This window comes from Carcharodon carcharias, chromosome 5 (assembly GCF_017639515.1).
Source record: "Carcharodon carcharias isolate sCarCar2 chromosome 5, sCarCar2.pri, whole genome shotgun sequence".
Classification (NCBI taxonomy): Eukaryota; Metazoa; Chordata; class Chondrichthyes; order Lamniformes; family Lamnidae; genus Carcharodon; species Carcharodon carcharias.
Window position 1 is genome coordinate 21397668 of NC_054471.1, and position 26422 is coordinate 21424089.

The following is a 26422-nucleotide window of genomic DNA, read 5'->3' on the forward strand; positions in this document are numbered from 1 at the left end:
ACCCGCATCTGCCCCTCCCGTCCCCCTCCCCCATCTCCCCTCCACCTTCCCCATCCCCATCTCCCGCTCATGTCCCCCTCCCCCATCTACCCCCCTCCCCCATCTACCCCCTTCCCCGCCATCTCCCCCTCCCCCTCATGTCTCCCTTCCCCCCATCTTCCCCTCCCCCCATCCCCATCTCCCCCACCCCCCATCCCCATCTCCCCCTCCCCCATCCCCCCTCATGTCCCCCTCCCCTTCCCCCATCTCCCCCTCCCCCTCATCCCCATCTCCCCCCATCCCCACCTCCCCCCATCCCCATCTGCCCCTCCCCATCCCCCCTCATGTCCCCCTCCCCCATCTCCCCCCCATCTTCCCCTTATCTCCTCCTTCCCCCATCCCCATCTCTCCCTCATGTCCCCCTCCCCCATCTACCTCCAACTTCCCCTCCCCCTCATCCCCATTCCCCCCCTCACCCACCCCATCCCCACCTCCCCCTCCCCCCATCTCCCTCCCCATCACCCCCCCATCCCCATCTCCCCACCATCCCCATTTCCACCTCCCCCCCCACCCCCATCGCCCCCTCCCCCATCCCCTTCTCCCCCATCTCCCCCTTCCCCCATCCCCATCTGCCCCTCCCCCATCATGTCCCCCTCCCCCCCATCTTCCCCTCCCACTCATCTCCCCCTTCCCCCATCTCCCCCTCATGTCCCCCTCCCCCATCTATCCCCATCTTCCCCTCCCCCTCATCCCCATCTCCCCCATCCCCATCTCCCCCTCACCCCCCCATCCCCACCTCCCTCCCCATCCCCCCTCCCCATCTCCCCTTCCCCATCTGCACCTCCCCCCATCCCCCCCTCCCCACCTCACCTTCCCCTCATCTCCCTCCCCATCTCCCCCTCATCCCCACCTCCCCCTCCCCTCATCTCCCTCCCCATCCCCTCCCCATCTCCCCCTCATCCCCATCTCCCCGCCATCCCCATTTCCACCTCCCCCCCACCCCCATCGCCCCCTCCCCCATCTCCTTCTCCCCCTTCCCCCATCTTCCCCTCCCCCCCATCCCCCTCATGTCCCCCTCCCCCCATCTTCCCCTCCCCCTCATCTCCCCCTTCCCCCATCTCCCCCTTCCCCCTCATCCCCATCTCCCCCTCAACCCCCCCATCCCCACCTCCCCCATCCCCATCTCCCTCCCCACACCCCCTCCCCATCTCCCCCCATCCCCATCTCCCCCTCATCCCCAACTCCCCCTCCCCATCTCCCCCATCCCCATCTCCCCCCATCCCTATCTCCCCCTCCCCATCCCCCCATCTTCCCCTCCCCCCATCCCCATCTCTCCCTCATTCCCATCTCTCCCCATCTCACCCTCCCCCCATCTCACCCTCCCCCAACTCCCCCCCATCTCCCCCTCCCCCATCTACCCCTTCCCCCCATCTCCATCTCCCTCCCCATCCCCCTCCCCATCCCCCCTCATCCCCCTCCCCCCCACATCCCCCTCCCCCCCATCCCCCCTCATCCCCCTCCCCCCCACATCCCCCTCCCCCCCATCCCCCCTCATCCCCCTCCCCATCTCCCCCCATCCCCATCTCCACCTCCCCATCTCCACCTCCCCTCTCCCCTCCCCCATCTCCATCTCCCCCCCTCCCCATCTCCCCCCATCCCCATCTCCCCCCCTCCCCATCTCCCCCCCTCCCCATCTCCCCCCATCCCCATCTCCACCTCCCCATCTCCACCTCCCCTCTCCCCTCCCCCCATCTCCATCTCCCCCCCTCCCCATCTCCCCCCATCCCCATCTCCACCTCCCCATCTCCACCTCCCCTCTCCCCTCCCCCCATCTCCATCTCCCCCCCTCCCCATCTCCCCCCATCCCCATCTCCACCTCCCCATCTCCCCCCCTCCCCATCTCCCCCCATCCCCATCTCCCCCCCTCCCCATCTCCCCCCATCCCCATCTCCACCTCCCCATCTCCCCATCTTCCCCTCCCCCCATCCCCATCTCTCCCTCATTCCCATCTCTCCCCATCTCACCCTCCCCCCATCTCACCCTCCCCCAACTCCCCCCCATCTCCCCCTCCCCCATCTACCCCTTCCCCCCATCTCCATCTCCCTCCCCATCCCCCTCCCCATCCCCCCTCATCCCCCTCCCCCCCACATCCCCCTCCCCCCCATCCCCCCTCATCCCCCTCCCCATCTCCCCCCATCCCCATCTCCCCCCCTCCCCATCTCCCCCCCTCCCCATCTCCCCCCCTCCCCATCTCCCCCCCTCCCCATCTCCACCTCCCCATCTCCACCTCCCCTCTCCCCTCCCCCCATCTCCATCTCCCCCCCTCCCCATCTCCCCCCATCCCCATCTCCACCTCCCCATCTCCACCTCCCCTCTCCCCTCCCCCCATCTCCATCTCCCCCCCTCCCCATCTCCCCCCATCCCCATCTCCACCTCCCCTCTCCCCTCCCCCCATCTCCATCTCCCCCCCTCCCCATCTCCCCCCATCCCCATCTCCACCTCCCCATCTCCACCTCCCCTCTCCCCTCCCCCCATCTCCATCTCCCCCCCTCCCCATCTCCCCCCATCCCCATCTCCACCTCCCCATCTCCCCCCATCCCCATCTCCACCTCCCCTCTCCCCTCCCCCATCTCCATCTCCCCCCCTCCCCATCTCCCCCCCTCCCCATCTCCCCCCATCCCCATCTCCCCCCCTCCCCATCTCCCCCCCTCCCCATCTCCACCTCCCCATCTCCACCTCCCCTCTCCCCTCCCCCATCTCCATCTCCCCCCCTCCCCATCTCCCCCCCTCCCCATCTCCATCTCCCCCCCCTCCCCATCTCCCCCCCTCCCCATCTCCCCCCCTCCCCATCTCCACCTCCCCATCTCCACCTCCCCTCTCCCCTCCCCCATCTCCATCTCCCCCCCTCCCCATCTCCCCCCCTCCCCATCTCCATCTCCCCCCCTCCCCATCTCCCCCCCTCCCCATCTCCACCTCCCCATCTCCACCTCCCCTCTCCCCTCCCCCCATCTCCATCTCCCCCCCTCCCCATCTCCCCCCCTCCCCATCTCCCCCCATCCCCATCTCCCCCCCTCCCCATCTCCCCCCATCCCCATCTCCCCCCCTCCCCATCTCCCCCCATCCCCATCTCCCCCCCTCCCCATCTCCCCCCCTCCCCATCTCCCCCCATCCCCATCTCCACCTCCCCTCTCCCCTCCCCCCATCTCCATCTCCCCCCCTCCCCATCTCCCCCCATCCCCATCTCCACCTCCCCATCTCCACCTCCCCTCTCCCCTCCCCCCATCTCCATCTCCCCCCCTCCCCATCTCCCCCCATCCCCATCTCCCCCCATCCCCATCTCCACCTCCCCTCTCCCCTCCCCCCTCCCCATCTCCCCCCATCCCCATCTCCACCTCCCCTCCCCCATCTCCATCTCCCCCCCTCCCCATCTCCCCCCATCCCCATCTCCCCCCATCCCCATCTCCACCTCCCCTCTCCCCTCCCCCCTCCCCATCTCCCCCCCTCCCCATCTCCACCTCCCCATCTCCACCTCCCCTCTCCCCTCCCCCCTCCCCATCTCCCCCCATCCCCATCTCCACCTCCCCTCCCCCATCTCCATCTCCCCCCCTCCCCATCTCCCCCCATCCCCATCCCCATCTCCATCTCCCACCCTCCCCGGTTGCCCTGGTAACCCTCCCTGGCGCCCCCAGCTCTGCTGGGCTGCTGCTGCTGACGTGTCGCTCCGTCCAGTGCGCCTGCGCCGGCAACTTCTCGCAGTCAACATGGCTGCATTGCTGAACCAAATGTGTGTGTCAGTGTTACTGATCACAGTCATCAGCTGTAAAGAAGCACAACAAAAACTCTTCTCTAACTTCAAACGGTGCCTGGATGAGGAATGCAGCAGTAAGTAACAGCCACTCATTGGACTTTTTCAACAGATGATTATTCTTTAAAGTTCATGCATCATTGGTGCTGGGAGGCGGAGGGAAAATATTCAATTACGTACAATTGGTGACCAGTTGGCAACTCAGTAATAATCTGTTCATTAATTTGAAATTTATTGTAACATTTTTCTTTTCCAAAAGCGTGGGAAGCTTTGAGCAACATCAAGGAGCCGAATTTGGGGACATTTTATCATTAATTGGAATATATAAGGGGTGTGGCCATCTGTTTCAAACATAGTAAACTTTTATTCCCTCTTTGTTAGTTGTTTCAAAAATCAGAACTCTCCTTTCTTTGGTTGTAAATTTTCTTGCAAAAATCTACTGGAATCAGAATGTTAGCATAGCGTATTCCCAATGAGGACGTGCCACAGTTCTAAATAAAGACTTGTCTTATAAGACTGTCCAATTCAGGAGAGGGGAAAAATGAGCAAATTTTCATCCTCTCCATCCTTCAACATGGAGGAAAGGACTTTTCATGTTGAGTGAAATATCCTACACATCGTATCCCCTTTTCTAGCTCTGTTTTAGTTTAATTCCTCCAAATTTCTGTTGTAGGGAAAGTTGCTTTTTTTGTTCTCCTTGATGAACAAAATTGATGTGATTTCATTTTGTCACTGAGTAACCTATTCTTGTTTTTATATATAAAATAACAACAATTGTGATGTCTGTGATTGTGGCACAAGCTGGAAGATTGCTACTTGGAGAGACTAGTCTATTATTTCTACTGCCCTTAATGTTTAACTCAGAGTTGATATTTCTTCTGCCAGTCTTAAGACTTTTTTGGTGACCTTGGCTTCCTGCCATGTATATGTTTGTTAGTTCCAACATTGGTGCCAACTTTGGCCTGAGCCCCAAATTATTGCTGATATTTCTGGCAGTTTCCTCTGCTTTGCAAGATGGCTCACCAGCTCTAACTCTTTCTGCTCATTCTAATTCTACATTTTACTTTATGTCCTGAGTTGAAATACTACATTAACTTTAAATAGATTGTAGGTGAGAACATAGGAACACAGGAGCAGGAGTTAGCCATTTAGTGTGATCATGGCTAATCATCCACTTCAATGCCTTTTTCCCACACTGCCCCCCATATCCCTTTATGTCATTGGTATTTAGAAATCGGTCAATCTCTGCTTTAAACATACACAATGGCTGAGCTTCCACAGTCCTCTGGGATAGAGAATTCCAAAGATTCACAAAGAATTTCTCATCATCTCAGCCTTAAGTGGCTTCCCCCTTATTTTGAAATTGTGTCCCCTGGTTGTAGACTACCCAACCAGGGAAAACATCTTACTTACACCTACACTGTCTATCCCTTTAAATATTTTGTAGGTTTCAATGAGATCACCTCTCATTCTTCGAAACTCTAGAGAATACAGGCCCTGTTTCCCCAATGTCTCTTCATCGGACAGTCCCGCCATCCCCAGAACAAGTCTGGTGAACCTTTGTTACACTCCCTCTATGGCAATAATATACTTCCTAAGGTAAGGGGACCAAAACTGTGCACATTACTTCAGGTGCGGTCTAACCAAGGTTCTATACGATTGAAAGAAGACTTCGCTACTCCTGTACTCAAATCCTCTTGCAATAAAGGTTAACAAACCATTAGCCTTCCTAAATGCTTGCTACACCTGCCTGTCAACCTTCAGTGACATATTGATGAAGACACCCAGGTCCCTTTGTACATCTACACGTTCTAATCTCTTACCCTTTAAGAAATACTTCGCACGTCCGTTCCTCCTGCCAAAGTGGATAATCTTTCATGTTTCCACATAATATTCCATTTGCTATGTTCTTGCCAACTCACTAACTCTGTCCAAATCCTCTTGAAGCCACTTTGCATCTTCCTCACAACACACATTCCCACTTAGCTTTGCATCATCCGCAAACTTGGAAATATTACATTTAGTTCTCACATCCAAATCATTGAAATATAATGTGGACACTTGTGGAATACTGTGCGCACTTTTGGGAACCTCATGTTCAAAATAATATTGATGCATTAGGGTTCAAGAAACTGCAAAATTAATTTGGGGACTTGGCATTGAAGTTATGTAAAGAAACTCATTCAGCAGAGACATATCTGGTGTGGACATAAGCAGACATTGTAGTGGGATTTAGAGGGCACAGGGTTAAAACCAGCATCCATGGAAAAAATTGGGGAAATTTTAGAACTCGAGACTGTGGGTGTGATTTCATAGAGTTTTTTAAATGATGAAGAGATGGGACAGAGTAGATAGAACAGTCTGTTAACAGACTGAGGGATTGAGGGGTCCAGAAGAAGGGAACGTATCAGATGAAATGCGAGAGATTGAGGTCAGAGTTCTTGATTGAAGCAGGACCATGTAAATCAATAAGAGTAACTTATAAGTGATTGAAGGAGAGGTGAATAAGAGATATGAGAACAGGAAAGGGATTTAGAATTGTTCCTTATTAAAGATGCAGCAATTAAATGTAAACCGAAATGAATGGCAAGGGACAGTCTGTAAGGGGGGATGCAGGAGGGGGAGACGGTGTACATGAGGGAGAGTTGGAGGGGAGGGAGACGGTGTGCGGGAGAGAGAGTCGGAGGGGAGGGAGACGGTGCGCGGGAGGGAGAGGTGGAGAGGAAGGAGAGGGTGCGCAGGAGGGAGAGGTGGAGGGGAAGGAGAGGGTGCGCAGGAGGGAGAGGTGGAGGGGAAGGAGAGGGTGCGCAGGAGGGAGAGGTGGAGGGGAGGGAGACGGTGTGCAGGAGGGAGAGGTGGAGGGGAGGGAGATGGTGGAGGGGAAGGAGAGGGTGCGTGGGAGGGAGAGTCGGAGGGGAGGGAGTCGGTGCGCGGGAGGGAGAGTCGGAGGGGAGGGAGTCGGTGCGCGGGAGGGAGAGTCGGAGGGGAGGGAGTCGGTGCGCGGGAGGGAGAGTCGGAGGGGAGGGAGTCGGTGCCTGGGAGGGAGAGTCGGAGGGGAGGGAGTCGGTGCGCGGGAGGGAGAGTCGGAGGGGAGGGAGTCGGTGCCTGGGAGGGAGAGTCGGAGAGGAGGGAGTCGGTGCGCGAGAGGGAGAGTCGGAGAGGAGGGAGTCGGTGCGCGGGAGGGAGAGTCGGAGGGGAGGGAGTCGGTGCGCGGGAGGGAGAGTCGGAGGGGAGGGAGTCGGTGCGCGGGAGGGAGAGTCAGAGGGGAGGGAGTCGGTGCGCGGGAGGGAGAGTCGGGGGGAGGGAGAGAGTCAGTGCGCGGGAGGGAGAGTCGGAGGGGAGGGAGAGAGTCGGTGCGCGGGAGGGAGAGTCGGAGGGGAGGGAGAGAGACGGTGCGCGTGGAGGAGATGGTGTGCGGGAGGGAGAGTCGGAGGGGAGGGAGAGTCGGAGGGGAGGGAGAGTCGGAGGGGAGGGAGAGTCGGAGGGGAGGGAGAGTCGGAGGGGAGGGAGAGTCGGAGGGGAGGGAGAGTCGGAGGGGAGGGAGAGTCGGAGGGGAGGGAGAGTCGGAGGGGAGGGAGAGTCGGAGGGGAGGGAGAGTCGGAGGGGAGGGAGAGGGCGCGCGGGAGGGAGTGTCGGAGGGGAGGGAGTGTCGGAGGGGAGGGAGTGTCGGAGGGGAGGGAGTGTCGGAGGGGAGGGAGTGTCGGAGGGGAGGGAGTGTCGGAGGGGAGGGAGTGTCGGAGGGGAGGGAGTGGGCGCGCGGGAGGGAGTGGGCGCGCGGGAGGGAGTGGGCGCGCGGGAGGGAGTGGGCGCGCGGGAGGGAGTGGGCGCGCGGGAGGGAGAGTCGGAGGGGAGGGAGATGGTGCGTGGGAGGGTGAGGTGTGAAGGTGGGCTGATGTGTGGGAGCTCAGTGCTAACCATTTCTTTGATGTCTTGTCTCTTTCAGTGCTGATGTGTCGAGGTAAAGCTGTGCAGGATTTCACAGGTCCCGACTGCCGCTTTCTGAAGTTTAAAAAGGGTGAAACGATTTATGTATATTATAAATTAGCAGGAGAAAGGAATGATCTTTGGGCTGGAAGTGTGAGTAACATTTTATTTCTTTGCATATTACCCCAATGATTCTTTAAATGGGCTTGGATCTTTTAGAAGTCAAATCAAATTTCTACTAAATAATTGACGCTCATTCTGAATTAGCAATTTGTGGGTTCAGGCCTGAGTCCAGGACTTGAGCACTATACCTAGGAGATATCGGAGTTGAGTCATGAGGATGTGTTGTATCATTAGCTGCAGAAGCCTTTAAACTAATTTGAAGTACTGTCTGCCTGCTGCGGCAGGTGTTGACCTAAGAATTGCTAGGTGAAGACCGACCAAGATCCATTTTGTTCATCTTCTAACATCCTGGAAGTTGTAATATAAAATGATAATGGAGTTGTTGTCTCATCAGGGCATTGATGATAATGCTGTTTGCAAAGGAGTAGGGAGTGCTCTGACGAGTGACTCGTTCAATACCAATCATAGCCTGTAGTGTAAATATCTCCACGTGTTACATCCTTGTTGGGAGTTAGCAGACAGGAACTGTAAGTTCTGTACTTGTTTAACCAGCTTATCACTGAGAATGAGAGAAGAGAGGAAAAAAAGAGCTGCAGTAATCCTGATGAAAAAGCAGGAAGTGTTGAATAGAGAAATTCTTATGGCCCAGTGACACATTCCGTGGAATGACTTGCTTGTGTTTCTGTGCACCCCTTTTACAGTACAGATCAGATTGTTATCCACGTTATCCCAGTGTTACCGCAAGGGCCTGCCTGGCATGCTCGCTGTCACCACTTTATCCAGTGGGTCACTGAGCCACACAGACCAGGAAAGTCTCAGGTTCACTGACCTGGCCTCTGTTTAGCTGACCTCCAGAATAGTGACCACACTGACTTTGCAATTAGCTTCCATCTGGTTTAAAGGAGGTGAAATTTGAGAGGATTTTTGTTCCTGATCACTATCCAATAAACCTGTCTGTGACCGTTGGGTGCACCCAGGGCTAGTCTCTCCTTTGTGCAATTCCTCTGTGAAGTGGAATAAAATACTGGCACTCACTTCAAAGCCTAATGTGTGATTGTCTTTGAGAGAAGTAATAGTGTCTGTGGAACTCAATTGCAATATTTTAAATTTGTCACATGGTGTTTCACAGAGGCTAGAAAATGGTTCTGTATCTAGGAAGGTGTTTAGGAGAGTGGAGGAAGCATGCTGCAAAGTGCTTTTATTTAAAAACTACCAAACAGGCCAATAATTTTACATTTAAGGTTCCAGAGACCAGTGGCTGAGAGGTTCCTGGATTGTGCAGTTGTGCACAATGTCCTGTTTCCATGAGTAACCTGTGCCTCACAGAGATGCTTCTCTTTTTACCTTTTGTCAGGAGACATTCCTTTGTGATTATCCATCGATTACGAGCAAGCTAGATCCCACCTATTTCTGGTGCTCCCACACGTTCCAGGCAGGGGTTCACTGAGTAGTGATCAGGAGCAGGAACTCTAACTGGTTTCTATTTTTTTAAAAAGGCGGACTTGTATTCTTCCCTCCCAACCCAGGGGACCAGAGGGCAATTGTGGTATTTCAAGTGCCAAGATTAGGTTACTTGACCAGAGTGCCTCAGCTACGCCCTGCCTTACCGCTCTCATTATCAGGATGGTGAGGGAATGGTTTTAAAATGCTTCTGCTTCACTGATTCTCAGTTTTGATTTTGATACTGATTCTAATCTTCTAATTCTCTGAACCTATGTCCAGTGAAGAAAGCAAAATACTGCAGATGCTGGAAACCTGAAAGGAAAACGCAAAATGCTGGAAAAACTCAGGTCTGGCACATCTGTGGATAGAGAAATAGAATTAATGTTTTGAGTCTGTATGACTCTACTTCAAAGCTAAAGAGAAGTACTTCAGCTCTGAAGAAGAGTCATACAGACTTGAAATGTTAACTCTGTTTCTCTCTCCATAGATGCTATCAAAGGTTACGGGGAGAAGGTGGGAGAATGGGGTTGAGAAACTTATCAGCCATGATTGAATGGCGGAGCAGACTCGATGGGCCGAATGGCCTAATTTCTGCTCCTATACCTTATGGTCTTATGCTGCCAGACCTATTGAGTTTTTCCAGCACTTTCTGTTTTTATTTCTGGTTTTAGTCTGGTGAAGGATTCTGGATAGAACCACCCATGTGACTGGGCATTACAGTTGTCTGTAATCTAATCTGGGACAGTAAATGTTCACAGGAGCTGTGAACAGTCAATAAAATTGAGGGCGCCTCAGATAAGTGGACTGTTGGTGCAGCTTAATATAGGTTTATTGCCCATGATATCTCTACCTATTAACCAGCAGAGTGATAAGGGGATGTGCTTATCTTTGAGTGACAGATATGTTTACTTTGTGAAGTTTCTAGGACACTACACTGAGTATTGTACCATTTCACAGCAAGGAGATGTTGGAATTCATGGTATCAGGGTCAATTAATTCTTTAATGTTTTCACTTTTAAATTCTAAAATTATTTGAAGTGATAACCCTTAATGGTGACGGAGATTATATTTTATTCCCTGTGAGTAGGACTGGACATATGCTAATGCCTGAGCAGTAGCATTAAAGCACTTTACCATTAGACCTGTTTGGAAATGCAGTCTCCTGCTAACTACTTCTATTAAGTTGTGTCCCAGTACCGTCAGATCAGTTGATACACCGTGTAATATCTTTCTAATCTCTTTGCCCTGGGAATCCCTTCTTGTACTTTGTTTACACAGCAAAGCCTATGGAGACCAATTTAACCCATTCGTTACCTCACTATCGTTTGAACAGCCACATTACGAAAGGTGTCATTTATCCATCTGCCTGCCCAAACCAGCTCAGACTCTCAAGATCTCTGACTTCCCACACCCGGTCTCCTATCAGCTCATAAACATTTCCAATGCCAACCTTGACTAAAGGGAGGAAAATCCTGGTGGACTTGGTACTTGGCTATTTTGACTGGACCTTTAAGAATCAGCTAAAAGTTTATCGTTTAGTTCTAATGCAGCAGCCTGTTTGGCTTCATGCTCTGCTCGATTTCTCCAGAAGCTTATCTTTTTACAATTTGGTCAATGAGGCTCCAATTACAACGTCCCATCAAATCACCTCTCAGCTGCTTTTCGTAAGCAGGAATAAATAAATCTTCAGTTTAAAATTCAGAAGAGCAATGAAATTGAAGTGCACAGTCAGCCATAGTATTTAAAATAGTTTTTGTTAATTAGCAAGACAACTCAAAGTAGAGATTTTGCAGGATTCTTACACAGGGGAGCCCCTGCTAATTAAAGTTTTTAAAAAAAAAAAATTTTGATAGTGTTGGTGGGTGAAGACGTGTGGAGTGTTTTTTTGTTTGTTTTGCTTTTGCATCTGTCTTTTTAATACCTATATCGAAAGGGGGACTTGCTCTTTGGCCTCAGTTTTGTTCTGCTCTCCTGAAGATGCTGACCCTCTTTATGTTAACCAGGTAACCTATTTACCTCCTTTCTATCTGCAACGTTCCTTGATCTCCAAATTCTTTCTCTCACAGGTGGGGAGTCAGTTTGGATATTTCCCCAAAAACCTTATTGAAGTAAATCTAATATACTCAACTGCCGAGGTGGAACTGCCTGTTGAGGTAGGTGTGTGATTTCAGTCATTTGTGTGTGTGTGTATGAATATGAAAGGACCAACATCACCTAATGGCATTGTTAATTCTCTAAACCTTAGGTTTCAAAATTGGTTCTTTGGGGCTATCCCAGGATATTCCACCAAGTGATCAGATTGCTGTTTTTCTGCATCTGTTGAATTATTGGCTCATTTCTTATGTCACTGAATACTAATAAATCATACTTCCTGCAGTGGAAGCACAGTGTTTCTTTGTGAAGCTGACTGTGTCTTTTAGGAGTTATCATTGAGGCTTCTGGGAGTGTGTCAGTGTTTACAGGGAAACCCTTGCATGTGTGTCAGTATTTACATGGGGTCTTTAGGAGTGTGAAGGTGGAGGGGCCAAGAGCGCAGATGGTGAGGGTGGTCCTGCCAGTGTGCCTATTTTTGCGGGAGTTGTCTTTGGGAGTTTTTCAAAGATTCATTCTTGGGATGTGAGCGTCACTGCCAAGGCCAGCATTTATTGCCTGCCCCTCCCTAATTGCCCTTAGAAGATGGTGATGAACCACCTTTTTGAACTGTTGCAATCCATGTGGTACAATCCATTGTGTTTTAGTTAGTAGCAGTTTGATATAACCGAGTGGCTTGCTGCTTCACTTCAGAGGGCAGTTAAGAGTCAACCATGTTGCTGTTGTTCTAGAGTCACATCTAAACCAGAATGGGTAAGGACAGCAGATTTCCTCATTAGTGAACCAGATGGGGTTTTTTTAAAACAAATCTAGCAGTTACATAACCATTATTAAAGAGACCAGTGTTTTATTCCAAATTTACTAATTACACTAACTGATTTTTAAATCAGCCCAGCTGCCATGGTGGGACTTGAGTTCATGGCTCCAGAGCATTAGTCTCAATTACTAGTCTAGCAAAGATACCACTGTGCTACTGTCCCAGTGTGCCAGTATTGGTGGGGTGGGGTCTTCATGAATGTGCCAGTTTTTGTGGTTGCTGGGAATATCCCTCAGAGTGTGGTTGTCCTTACAGGGATTCTCACTGAATCACACAGTGCAGAAGAGGCCCTTCGGCCCATCAAGTCTGCACTGACACGTAAGAAACACCTGACTTGCCTACCTAATCCCATTTACCAGCACTTGGCCCATAGCCTTGAATGTTATGATGTGCCAAGTGCTCATCCAGGTACTTTTTAAAGGATGTGAGGCAACCCGCCTCCACCACCCTCCCAGGCAGCGCATTCCAGACCGTCACCACCCTCTGGGTAAAAAAAGTTTTTCCTCATATCCCCCTTAAACTCCATATTCCATTTACGTATCCTTACTATAAAAGTGAATAAATCTGGAGTTTTGTACCTATAATGTTACCTGCTGAGCCAAACAGATAACTATTTTTGATCACAGTTTGATTCTTTGGTTTGTTTTTTACGTCTTCTGCCAATTTCATAAGATCTTAAGAAATAGGAACAGGAGTAGGCCAGGAGAGAAGTAGCAGGAGGGAAGAAGTTCCTTCCCATCTCCAGCTTAAAAAATGGGAGACCCCTTATTTTTAAACTGTGCCCTCTAGTTCTAGATTCCCCGATGAGGGGAAACATCCTTTCAGCATCTACCTTGTCAAGCCCCCACGGAATCTTGTATGTTTCAATAAGATCGCCTCTCATTTTTCTAAACTCCAATGAGTATATGCTTAATTTGCTCAGCTTTTCCTTATAGAGCAATGGGAGGTTGTCTTTATAAGTTGTTGCCCCTTTCTGGGGTAATGTCCTTTGATACCTGCATTAACGTCGCACATGTACTCACTCTTCATAATGTGAGTTTAACCAGTGAGAACCTTCTTCAAAACCTGCTGCATTGATAAAACTTTTATTCATTCCTCCTTGTGTTCCAACACCGTGAGAAACATAGAAACTAGGAGCAGGAGTAGGCCATTCGGCCCTTTGAGCCTGCTTCACCATTCATTATGATCATGACTGATCATCCAACTCAATATCCTGCTCCCACTTTCTCCCCATATCCTTTGATCCCTCTTGCCCCAAAATCTATACCTAACTCCTTCTTGAAAACATGCAATGTTTTGGCCTCAACTACTTTCTGTGGTAGCGAATTCCACAGGCTCAACACTCTCTGGGTGAAGAAATTTCTCCTCAACTCAGTCCCAAATGGTCTACCCCGTATCCTCAGACTGTGACCCCTGGTTCTGGACTCCCCCACCATCGGGAACATCCTTCCTGCACCTACCCTGCCTAGTCCTGTTAGAATTTTATAGGTTTCTATGAGATCCCCCCTCATTCTTCTGAACTCCAGCGAATATAATCCTAACTGACTCAGTCTGTCCTCATATGTCAGGCCCGCCATCCCAGGAATCCATCTGGTCAGAAATTTTGTACCTGAAAAGCACGGCATAAATACAAATTACTGTTGGCCAAACAACAAATGTAGCTTGAATCAGGAGCTTAACAGAGTGAGGTGAACAAACCTACATCTTCGACTGCACTCTGGCTGTTGTATCCCTAACTAAGCTAATGAAAAATTTTTAAAAAATTTATTCTTTCATGGAATTGGTGTCGCTGGCAAGGCCAGCATTTGTTGCTTATCCCTAATTGCCCTTTGAAGAAATAGTAGGACATTAAGAAAAGCTTAACGCAATCAAACAGAGTCAATATGGTTTTGTGAAAGGGAAATCATGTTTGACAAATTTGCTAGAGTTCTTTGGGGACATAATAAACAGTTGATAAAGGGGAACAGGTAGATGTAGTGTATTTGGATTTCCAGAAGGCATTTGATAAGGTGCCACATAAAAGGTCATTGCACAAGTTAGGAGCTCACCGTATTGGGGCTAATGTATTAGCATGGATTGAAGATTGGTTAACACACAGAAGACAGAGAGTCGGGATTAATGGGACTTTTTCAAGTTGGAAAGACATAACTAGTGGAGTGCCACAAGGATCAGTCCTAGGCTCTCAATTATTTACTACCTATAAATGTTTTGGAGGAGGGGGCAGAGTGTAATGTATCCAAATTTGATGATACAAAAACAGGTGGGAGGGTGTGTTGTGATGAGGACATAAGGAATCTACAAGGGGATGTAAACGGGTTGAGTGAGTGGGTAAAAACTTGGCAGATGGCGTTTAATGTAGGAAAGTGTGAGGTCATACACTTTGGTAGAGAAAATCAAAAGGCAGACTATTATTTAAATGGAGAGAGACTCCAAAAAGTGTAGCACAAGAGGGATCTGGGTGATCTTGTGCATAAAACACAAAGAGTTAGTATGCAGGTGCAGCAAGTAATTAAGGCGGCAAATGGAATTTTGGCCTGTATTGCTAGGGGTTGGAGTTTAAAAATAGGGAAGTCCTCTTACAACAAGAAGGGAAGGCAGTGGCGTATTGGTATAGTCACTGGACTTGTAATCCAGAGACCCAGGGTAATGCTCTGGGGACCCGGGTTTGATTCCCACCATGGCAGATGGAGACATTTGAATTCAATAAAAATCTGGGATTAAAAGTCTGATGATGACCATGAAACCATTGTTAAAAACAAAAAAAACTGCGGATGCTGGAAATCCAAAACAAAAACAGAATTACCTGGAAAAACTCAGCAGGTCTGGCAGCATCGGCGGAGAAGAAAAGAGTTGACGTTTCGAGTCCTCATGACCCTTCGACAGAACTTGAGTCACTCAAGTTCTGTCAAAGGGTCATGAGGACTCGAAACGTCAACTCTTTTCTTCTTCGCCGATGCTGCCAGACCTGCTGAGTTTTTCCAGGTAATTCTGCTTTTGTTATGAAACCATTGTTGATTGTTGTAAAAACCCATCTGGTTCACTAATGTCCTTTAGGGAAGGAAATCTGCCATCCTTATCTCCTTATTGAAATAAATTTACATGTGACTTCAGACCCACAGCCATGTGGTTGACTCTTAAAATGTCTTCTGAACAAGGACAGTTAGGGATGGGTAATAAATGTTGGCCTAGCCAGTGACGTCCACATCCCATGAATGAATTAAAAAAAAAACTGTACAGGGTGTTGGTGAGGCTGCAAATGGAGTACTGTGTACAGCTTTGGTCCCCGTATTTAAGAAAGGATATATTGGCATTGGAGGCAGTTCAAAAGATATTCACTAGGCTGATTCCTGGGATGAGGGGGTTGACTTAACAAGAACGTCTAAACAGATTAGGCCTTTATTCATTAGAGTTTAGAAGAATGAGGGGTGATCTTATTGAAGCGTACAAGATTCTGATGGGGTTTGACAAGGTAAATGTTGGGATGATGTTTCCACTATTGGGGGAACCTCAAATTAGGGGACGTAGTTACAGATTAAGGGGACACTCATTTAAAACTGAGATGTGAAGGAATTTCTTCTGAGGGTAGTGAATGTCTGGAATTCTCTACCCCAGAGAGTTGTAGAGGCTAGATCACTGGAAGTATGTCAAGAGGAAGTAGGTAGATTTTTGAAATATCAGGGAGTGAGGGCTATGAGGAGCTGGCATGAAAGAGGCCTGGAGCAGATCAACCATGATCTGCGAGGCAAGCTTGAAGGGCAGAATGGCCAACTCCTCCTATTTCTTGTGTTCTTGAACTGAATGCAGATGGCATTTAAGAATCAACTGCTTTGGTGAGGGTTTGGAGTCACATGTAGGCCAGACTGGGTAAGGATGGCAGCTATCCTTCCCGAAAGGAATGTCCTAAAGGACATGAGTGAACCAGATGGGTTTTTATGACAATTGCTGATAGGTGTTATGGTCACCATGGTAATTAGACTAGCTTTATATTCCAGAATTATTAATTGAATTTAAATTCCACCAGCTGCCATGGTGGAATTTGAACTTAGGTCCACAGAACATTAGCCTGGGCCTCTGGACTACTAGCCCTGTGACATTACCACTTCGCCTAAATCTGTAGTATTGTCACTGGGGTTGTTTGGTCTATTGATACTAATGCACAAAGGGGAAAATTGCACCTTAAATGTGTGCTGTTAACACTTTTTGTATGTTACTGATAATTTGTCAACTGAAATAGTCCTGTCATTGCCATCACTAGCTACAAACCTGTAAATGCTTCATCCCAATAATATGCAGCTCTTAAATGCAGTCTTCTGTGGGAAATTTTGCATTGGCCTGTGTTTACTTCAAACTCTGCTTTTGTCCTGTTTTACAGGAAACAGATTTTGTTTGTTTTGACGGAGGACCTGACGAATTTGATTACGTAGACCTTGATCACTTGATACGAGCAAACGGAGAAACGGGGTTCAACGAAGGCAAGAAGGTATCACATATTGCAACAACAGAAGAAAGTGTGATAGAGAAGAGACATGAAGATACTGGGCAGAAAATTCCAGATGCTGAGTTTAAAAGGATTCCGAAAGTGCCTGAAAATAAATCAGAAGAAAATAAAGCAAGAGATGAGAAAGAGGCCATTGTAGGTTGGAAAGTCAGTGACTCTCCATCACGGATTGAAGATAAAGGAGATGAAACTGTAGATAGTATAATAAATGGTGAACAAATTCTTCACGTTGAAGATGGAGAATCTGAAGAAAAACCTGCTAATGTGGGTGAAAATGCTTCCTCTTTGGAAGAGCATCCAACAGAAGAGGATGATAGTAGCCACGTTAAAGTGAGCGCACATTTGGAAACTCAGGGGCTCCGAACCTCACCTCTAAAAGACTTAGAAAGTGAGGAGCTTAGTGAAGACACCAAAGATACTAGAGTTTCTCGGGGTGAAAACAAGTTATTGGATACAGCGGAACAGGGATCTCAAGATAAACGGGAAGACATTTTTGAACTTGCAGGGTCTTCAAAACTCGTAACTACATTTGGGTCAACAATAGATGTGATTGTGGGAGATGATGAAGTGACCAGCAAAGTGACCACGTTAGATGAAGATCCTGTGTATGATTTTGAGCTGCAGAAAGATGAGTTAGTTGAGTCACCTGAGAAAGTACCTCTGCTCATGTATTCTGATACTAAATTGCAGCAGCAGCCAGAGCTTCCAGAAGCAGACAGTGTTGAAGATGAGGATGTTGGTGAAGACTATGCTGCAAAATCCAATGAAACTGACACTAAAATTACAGCTCAAGATGTTAATCTTCCAGTGACTTCTGTCAATCCAGAAAAGGGGCAATCATTGGATGGAATAACTGAGGAACTTGCCAATATTGGAGATGAGAATGAGGAGAAACTTCAAGCAGGAACCTCAGAAGATGAAAACAGTCAAAAGGGAGAATTGTGGACAACTCTTGGTGACACTTTCTATGCAGTTGTTACTGGAAGTGAAACAACAGCAAAGGTTACAGACCCTTACAGTTTTAATTCTGAAGACATTCAGGAAGATATGAGGGAGGGAAGAATTGAAGATTCAGAGGAAAAAGATAGGGTATATTTGTTGAGCATGTCAGAAAAAGGGGTTGATGATAAACTTGTGAATGCAGTTAATGCAGCAATAGAAAATGATGCTATGAAAGAGAGATCTGACATAATGATGGAAGATTATAAAGTTGAAGATACAATTCAAGCTTTTGTTAGGACCTCCAAAACTGATACTAATTTAGAAACATCCTATAAAGAAAATGAAGGGACAGAGGAGGATCAAGGCATTCGATCCAAAGCAGCACATCAAATTCCTGGGCTAGAAAAAGAGGGTGAATCAAAAATGAATGGCCCAACATTTAATGAGGAAGTTGACAATGATGAATTCTTAAAAGTGCTGGAAAGGGATGACCAGAGCGGAAAAATAGAACTGCAAACTCTAGAGCATCCTAGCATTAAAGATAACTCAAGTACTGGGATGAATCAAAGTTCACAAAAATTGAATCAGTTCGAACAAGAAACTGAAACAGAAAATTTGTTTGGCTCCGAGTCAAGATGGTCTAGAAATCTATCTGAGGTCTTAGATGCTGGAAATGAGGAGTTGGGATCACAAAACAAAATCCAAGCAGCAATACGTGAACAAATTTCTGTAGAGGACTTTCATGCCAAACGATCACAAGATGTAGATGAAGCTAAGGAACATGTTATGAGCTTCGGTGCAAGTGATGAAGAAGTAGAGGACCACAAAATGGTAAATAAAGAATACAAAGGACTTAAAGAATATGATTTGGCAGAGAACCAGAGAGATATAGGTCTGTCTTTGGAAAGTAATTCAAAACTTACTGGAGATGATATTTCAGATCAATTACAGGAAGAAATGAATGATGAGGATTTTGATGTTCTGGAAGAGATCTACACCCTTCAGCCAGAAGTGTTATTAGAAGATGAAAATGCGGCAGAGGCCAGAATGGCACAGAACAGTGATCCTAATGCCACTGATGATCAAGAAGAAGCTTTAGATGATCAAGATTCAGATGTTGATGCTGAGAAATTAAAAGAAGAAAGGAATACAATAGAGCTAAAAGATCGAGGAGATGACACTCCAATTAGGCAAAAGGAAATGCCTGTAAAAGTGAACCATGAAGTCAAAGAACACAGTGATCTTGCTCAGAGTGTTCAAGAACTGTCAGATAAGACTGAAAGCCAAAGAGAATCAGAACAACTGTGCATCAGGCCTGTGCATAAGAATGCTCTGGACATAGTTAATGAAGACCAATCCCGGCATCTGAAACACCTTTCTGAGATGTCACAGAAAGATGTGGGCAAATTCAATGAGGGCAAGGGTCACAAAACTAAAGAGAGCAGGTTGGTGGGGACATACTCGAGTATTGAAAATACATCAAACCCATCTGAAGTTGAAGAAAATAGTGCTGAAGAACCTGCCCATCAAAGAAAAGATATTGGATCAGAGGATGAAAGGAAAATGTTTGCTGGTCCAAGGTACAGTGAGGCAGTGGAACAGCTTACTATTTTGAAAGGCTATTTAAATAAAAAGAGTATTGAATGCTTGTATAGATATCTTGATTCATGGCAAGTTCTAGAACTAGAAGCTGTGCTCCATAACTTGAAAGAGGAACTCAGCCTTGGTAAATCATCCAGAACCAATGAGGAGGATATTGAAAAAGCTCTGGATTTTATATTGGAGGAGTCTGAGATGAGGATTCTTGATATGGTGGAGGAAATGTTGGATAAAAGAGCTGAAGAAAACCACTGGAAGATTGAGGAAAATTCACCAGAACATGATGGAGAAACAATGCTCTTGAGTGATGTCCAGGAACTTATGTTTCAATTAAGGGAGAAGTACTCGGTCAGCAAGGAGAGTGATGCACTCACTCCTGGAATGAAAATAACACAAGAAAGCAAACACTTACCCTATGGTAATAGTTTAAGACAAATTTTTGTTGGGGTGTGGTATTTTTAACAAGCAGCTTTAGTCCCCACCCTCCTCCTCCCCACTTGGTTTTCCTAGATCCTGTATTCCCCATAGCAGGAAATATGCCACCATTGTGTATCAATAATACCCCCAAGAACTATATACCCTTCTCCTTATTTTTATTTTGCGCATCCCTGACTCCACCATTGGAAAGAACTTAGTCTCCTTTTGGTACATCCCCCCCACACACAGCTGGATTTGGAAGTTCTGTTACAGGGGCAGTGGTAGAGGGAAATTCTTGTTCTATTGCTCTGTTAAAGCAGTGTATATTCTTTTAAAGTAATTTTTATTGCTAGCTTTCTTTATCCTCAGGTCTCGCTTATCATACACCATCCTTGCTTGAGAGGAATGAGAAGAATCCCCATTACTAGCTTTGTTCTGTATCACTGTATAACTAAGTGCAGGTATGGCACGATAGATAGCAAACTCACTCTGTAATTGGGGCTGTGACAATGTATAATTATGCAGCCCATGACAGTCCTGAATATTGGAATCGCTGTAGGCTATTCAGACTTGAACCTGTTTGCTGGTCAGTTAGATCATGGCTGATTGGTTCATCAACTCCAATTTTGTTCCACATCTGTTGATTCTCTTATCTGTCAATCAATTTAAAAAAAAATGATTGACCAATTCACAGACTCTTATGGGAGTGAGTTCCATATTTCCACTGTCTTTTTATCTGGAACAAGTGCTTCCTGATTTCAATCCTGAATGGTCCAGCTCTAATTTTAAACTTCTCTTGTTCCGCATACCCCAACCAGAGAAAATTGTTTCTCTGTATCAACATTATTGAACTCCTTAATTATTTTAAAGACCTCAATTAGATCCTTGTTCAACCTTCTAAACTTGGAAATCAAGCCAAGTTTACACAATCTGTCCTCATAATTTAACCATATCATTTTGATGAATCTGTGCTGTAACCCCTCCCCTTCTCGTCACCCAGCCAACACCAATATATCCTCCAAGGTGTGGTGTCTGAGTATTGAACGCTTGTATAGATAAGTTGATTCATAGCAAATTCTAGAATAAGAAGCTGTGCTCCATGATTTGAAAGAGGAACTCAGCCTTGGAAAGTTACCCAGAACAGATGAGGATATTGAAAAAGCTTTGGATTATATATTGGAGGAGTCTGAGATGAGGATTCTTGATATGTTGGATAAAAGCTGAAGAAAACCTCTGGAAGATTGAAGAAAATTCACTAGAGCACAATGGAGAAACAACGCTCTTGATTTGTATTCCTTTCCTCTTTTAAGCTCTCAGCTTCAACATCTAAATCTTGATCATCTAAAGCTTCTTGATGATCATCAGTGGCATTATTTAGTCAAAACTGAATGCAGTATTTGGGGTTTTATTAAGGCTCTGCACCTCTAAAGTATCATTTCCTTAATTTTATGTATTAGGCTTTTTGAGTACATTTTTGTACTTGTTCACTGATTTTTAGTGATTTGTGATTATGAAACCCAAATCCCTTTGCTGTCCCATAGTTTCCAATCTCTCACCATTAGGAAAATATTCCTGTTGGTCCCTCTCAGAGCTGAGGCGGATGAGCTCATACTTCTCTGCAGTTCAAGCATCTCAACTTTACTGAAATCCTATTGATGACTGTGACTCAAAGTTATTTTCTTTTCCTTCAGGTTCACTCAGTCTATTTCATTCGCTACTTCCCAGCTGAGAAAACCTGCTACCTGACCTTATTATCAGCCACTTGAAGGTGCAAAAGAGTACCTTTAGGTGATTCATCTGTTTTTGATTACCTATGCTCTTACCACCACCACAGGTACACAGGACCTCATCTGCAGGATATTGGCTCTCACAATGCAGCACTCCCTCCATATTGCATTGGAGTGTTAACCTGGATGAGGAGCTCAAATCTCGTGTGTTGCTTGAACCTAAAACCTTCTGATCTGTGGATGAGAATATTACTGAATGGGCCACAGGGAGTAGGCAACCCTGATCTGCCCTGAAGAGTACCAACCAGGGCCAAAGCTAGGACCATCCCCATGTCTTTCTGATTGGATAAACCCATGGCCTTCATCTGGTGATTACCACCTCCTCCACAACCAAGTTTGGGATCTTGCTGCACAGAGCCTGCAGATCCATTTACAGCATTGGGGTATAGGTTCAGATCTCACTGCGACAATGGTTGGAATTTAAATTCAATTAATAAATCTGGAATATATAGCTAATGTGACCATGACAGCTATCATCGATTGCCATAAAAACCCATCTGGTTTGCTAATGTTCTTTAGGGAAGGAAATCTGCCATCCTTACCTGGTCTGGCCCACAAATGACTTCAGACCCACAGCAATGTGGTTGACTCTTAACTGTCCTCTAAAATGGGTAACAAGTCACTTGGTTCAAGGGCAATTAGGGATGGGAAACAAATGCTGGCCTTGACAACGATGCCCATGAAAGAATAAAGAAAACAAACTGATTCATCGTGGCAATTTCCTCTTGCATTTTATACTGTAAGTTCCACATGTAAAATGGCAACAGAGTGAGAAGAAGCTCCCTACCCTGATGCCAGTAATGTATACAGTGTGCTGTGATACTGAACCATTCAGGACAAAGCAGCCTGCTTGATTGGCACCCATCCACCACCTTAAACATTCACTGTCTCCACCACTGACACACAGTGGAAGCAGTGTGCACCATTTACAAGATGCGCCGTTGCAACCAAGGCTCCTTTGACAGCACCTTCCAAACCTGTGAACTCTACCATCCAGAAGGACAAGGGCAGCAGATGCATGAGAACACCACCACCTGCAAGTTCCCTCCAAGCATGCACCCACCCTGACTTGGAAATATATCGCTGTTCCTTCACTGTCATTGGGTAAAATCCTGGAACTCCCTTCCTAACAGCACTGTGATGTTCCTATATTACATAGACTCCAGTGGTTCAAGAAGGCAGCTCACCATCCCCTTCTCAAGGGCAGTTAGGGATGGGCAATAAGTACTGGCCTAGCCAGTGACCAAATCCCATGAACAAATACATTTTTAAAAATGGCCAAAAGGGGGTTAATCTTGGCTTCAGTATCCTCAAGATGGGGAGGAAAAAATAAAAGCAGCTAAAGTTTCTTCTGTCGAGTTGAAGATGGATTTGTTCTATCTAGAGCACAGGAGATTAGAGATATTGAAAATTATAAAGGGTTTTGATATGGTAAATGAGGAGAACCTGTTTCCTGTGATTGTAACCAGAGGACACTGATTCAAAGTGGTTGGCAAAAGTATCAGAGATAACATGAGGGGGGAAAAAAAGAGTTTCCATCATATCACGTCTGGTTCTTTTGTCAGTCATCTTGAACTGCAGCGAATTGTTGTACGCTGCCAAAAGTGGTTTTAAAGCAGATTAAATGGTAACATTTTCAAAGAGAATTGGTTAAATTGTTAAAGGGGAAAACATTTGCAGGGCTTTGGGGAAAGAGTGGTGAAGCAGGACTAATTCAACAATTCTATCAAAGAACGGCACAGGCATGATGGGCCAAATGACCACCTGTACCATATCATTCTGATTTTAATACTCTGGCATATGTTCACACATGATAAAAGACCAACTACAGACTAAGGAACTTTAGCCCAGTTTGAGTTCCAACATTTAATAGGCAAAGAGGCAACATTTCAATCATCTATTTCCAGCTCCGCAACATTGCTTAATTCTGTACCTGCTTCAGCTTTTATTCTGCAAAAACCCTCCATGCCTTTGTCACTTCTGGACTTGACTAACCCAATGCAACCCTGGCCGGCCTCCCATCTTCCACTCTGCATAAACTTGAGGTCATCCAAACTCTGTCTTTGCACTAACTTGTATCAAATTCCATTTTTTTTTTATTCTTTCATGGCATGTGCATGTTGCTGGCAGGACCAACATTTGCTGCCCATGCCTAATTTCCCTTGAGAAAGTGGTAGTGAGCTACCTTCTTAATCCATTAAAGTTTATGTGGGGTAGGTATAACTACACTGCTGTTAGGAAGTAAGTTCCAGGACTTCGACCCAGTGTCAGTGAAGGAACAGTGATATTTCCAATTCAGGAAGGTGAGTGTCTTGGAGGAGAATTTGCAGGTGGTGGTGTTCCCATGCATCTGTTTCCCTTGTCCTTCTTGGTGGTGGAGCTCGCAGGTTTGGAAGGTGCTGTTAAGGGAGCCTTGGTGAGTTCCTATAGTACATCTTGTAGATGGTATACACTGCTGCCACTGTGCATTGGCGGTGGAGGGAGTGAATTTTGAAGGTGGTGGATGGTGTGCCAGCCAAGCAGGCTGCTTTGGCCTGGATGGTGTTGAGCTTCTTGAGTGTTGTTGGAATTGTGCTTATCCAGGCAAGTGGAGAGTATTCCATCACATTCCTGACTTGTGTCTTGTAGATAGTGGACAGGCTTCACGTAGTCAGGGGGCGAGTTACCCGCTGCAGAATTTCCAGCCTCTGGCCCACCACAGTGTTTATTTGACTGGTCCAGTTCAATTTCTGGTCAATGGTAACCCTCAGGATGTTGATAATGGGGATTGAGCGATGGTAATGCCATTGACTGTCAAGGGGAGATGGTTAGATTCTCTCTTGTTTGAGATGGTCATTATCTAGCACTTGTGAGGCATGAATGTTCCATGATCACTGTGCTTGCTGACATTAACTTTTGGTTACAAACCACCTTGATTTTAAAGCTCTGATCCTTGTTTTAGAATATCTCCATGACCTTTCCCTTCTCTTTCCCTGTAATCTCCTCCAGACCCACAATCCTTGAAATATCTGCTAACCTCCAGTTCTGGCCTCTTGAGCATCCCCAATTTTAATTGCTCCATCATTGGCGCCTGTGCCTTCTGCTGCTAAGGTTCTAAACTCTTGTATTAGCTTCTTGAACCTCTCATCCTCTGTCCTGCTATAAGACCCTACTTAAAACATACCTCTTAACCAAGCTTTATATCATCTGCCTTAGCAAGGCTAGGTGTCACATTTTGTTTGATATCGCTCCTGTGAAATGCCTTGAATATTTTACTACATTGAAGGCACTACATAAATACAAGTTGTTTGCTTATTGTAGATTGTAGGGAAAGGAACTTTTAGCAAGTTAGACTTGTATAGTTCTGATGTCCTGTGAGGGTATTAGACTCTTGATTTCAACTTCATAAGGATACAGAAAGTCAAAAGTGTCTGTAGCGTGTAAACTTGGGGCATACAAGTGACATGAGTGGAAAATGAAAGAACATCAACATAGAGAAGGACAAGAAAAGAATTGGCCAATGGACGATGAGCTTTATATTGTCTGTTGAATGTGAGGGAAGTGCTAGATGAGCCTATCCAGTTATTTGACCCCGAGTGAATTTAGGTTTTACGTTGAGTTAACAGATGTTGAGGGGAAATTGAGTTTCCTGAAGGCCACTACAAAGGCATGCTCTGAACGCCAGCAAGGTTGGAGAGGACCCACAGAAGAAACCTCCTGTTGGATCTTTGCAGTGAGCCTAGTGTCAGTGCAAGAATTTAATTTGAGGTCAGAGTAGGTTACGATGGCCTAAACATTTCTGGGTTTGAAAAACTAGTGTAGGGTGTGGGGATGGAGCAGTAGAGTTTCTGCTCTTGGTGAATTGTGCACTGGTGAGTAAAGCATTGAGCTCTGCCGTGATGCTTCCAATTGTTCCTTAGCAGCCTTTTGAGGTAGAAATGGTCTTTTATTAAGGTAATGAAGGCAGCCAATTTTGATTGAACTGTACAGGAGGAATGGTTTTCTCCATTAAAAAAAATACTGTTTAGCTTAAAGAAAAGTTACATCTTTGCTAATTTTTATTCTGTAGGATCACTGGACCACAGCAAACAGGAAGAGCAAGAGAGGGATGCTACTGAAGCACAACAAGAAGGGGAGGAGAAGATGAAAGATCAACCAATGAGAGGATTGCCTTCTCCAATCTTCACTGAGGACACATTACATTCAGAGGGAAAGCAGGAGGAAGATGAAGGCCAAGAGCCACAGGGAAAGAAGCAATCTGGAAACCTTACAGAGAGTGCAGCATATCAAGAGAGAAAGGAGGAGGGTGAAGAGAGAGTAAGAGGACCATATTTTCCAGAGAGTGTTAAAGAGACTCGGAAAGAGCATCCTATCTCAAGGAGTGCAACAGGTCAAGAGAAGGAGGAAACAGCATTAGAATTATCTTCCTCAAATTTTACAGAGATTGCTGGACATCCAAAGAGAACATGGGAGGAAATGAAGGACCATGAAGAGGCCACAAGAACTCCACCTCCAAATGTCACAGGGAGGGCAGAAGAGATTCAGAAAGAAACTCCTGCTCTGGTAAGTGGCAGACTTAAAGAGGTGGGATCGAGGAATGACAAAGAGCTTGAGAGAAAAGCACCTTCCTCAAATGTTGGAGGGAGATTGGAGGAAGGGGAGGCTTGGAGAGAACTGAGTATCCTGAACATCAGTGAGCAAAAAGAAGAAGCACAGAAGGAACCTTCTGATGTGACTTTTGCAGAGAATGTGGCACAGTCTGATGGAGGAGACACTGCAGAGAAGAGTTGGCTGAAAGAAAAGCAACAGGAGGGGAAAGATACAGCAAGGGAAGGTGATGAATTGGGCCATTTGGAGGTGGAAATAGGTGAGTGAAAAGTAGCGGCTGATTGCATTGAGAAAAGCCTTGAAGTAATAGTCCCCAGATTGTATAAAAGTCCTCTATGATTAGATCAACTGATTTCATTGTTCCAACTTGTGCTTTCCCAGAGTCTCAAAACTGGAATTCCTCACCTCAA

The 26422-nt window shown here is 46.8% G+C and overlaps 1 protein-coding gene across 1 annotated transcript in view; it reads left to right on the forward strand.

Annotated features, from left to right (window-relative positions):
- The first annotated feature begins 3723 nt into the window (after positions 1–3723).
- The window catches only part of LOC121278032 (transport and Golgi organization protein 1 homolog), a 120452-nt gene continuing 97753 nt past the window's right edge, over positions 3724–26422 (forward strand). The window contains exons 1-5 of the mRNA XM_041188050.1: positions 3724–3861; positions 7728–7861; positions 11341–11427; positions 16555–19639; positions 25474–26271. Of these exons, the coding sequence (XP_041043984.1) occupies positions 3741–3861; positions 7728–7861; positions 11341–11427; positions 16555–19639; positions 25474–26271 (4225 nt within the window). The 5' untranslated portion in view covers positions 3724–3740. The remainder of the gene's footprint in view (positions 3862–7727; positions 7862–11340; positions 11428–16554; positions 19640–25473; positions 26272–26422) is intronic.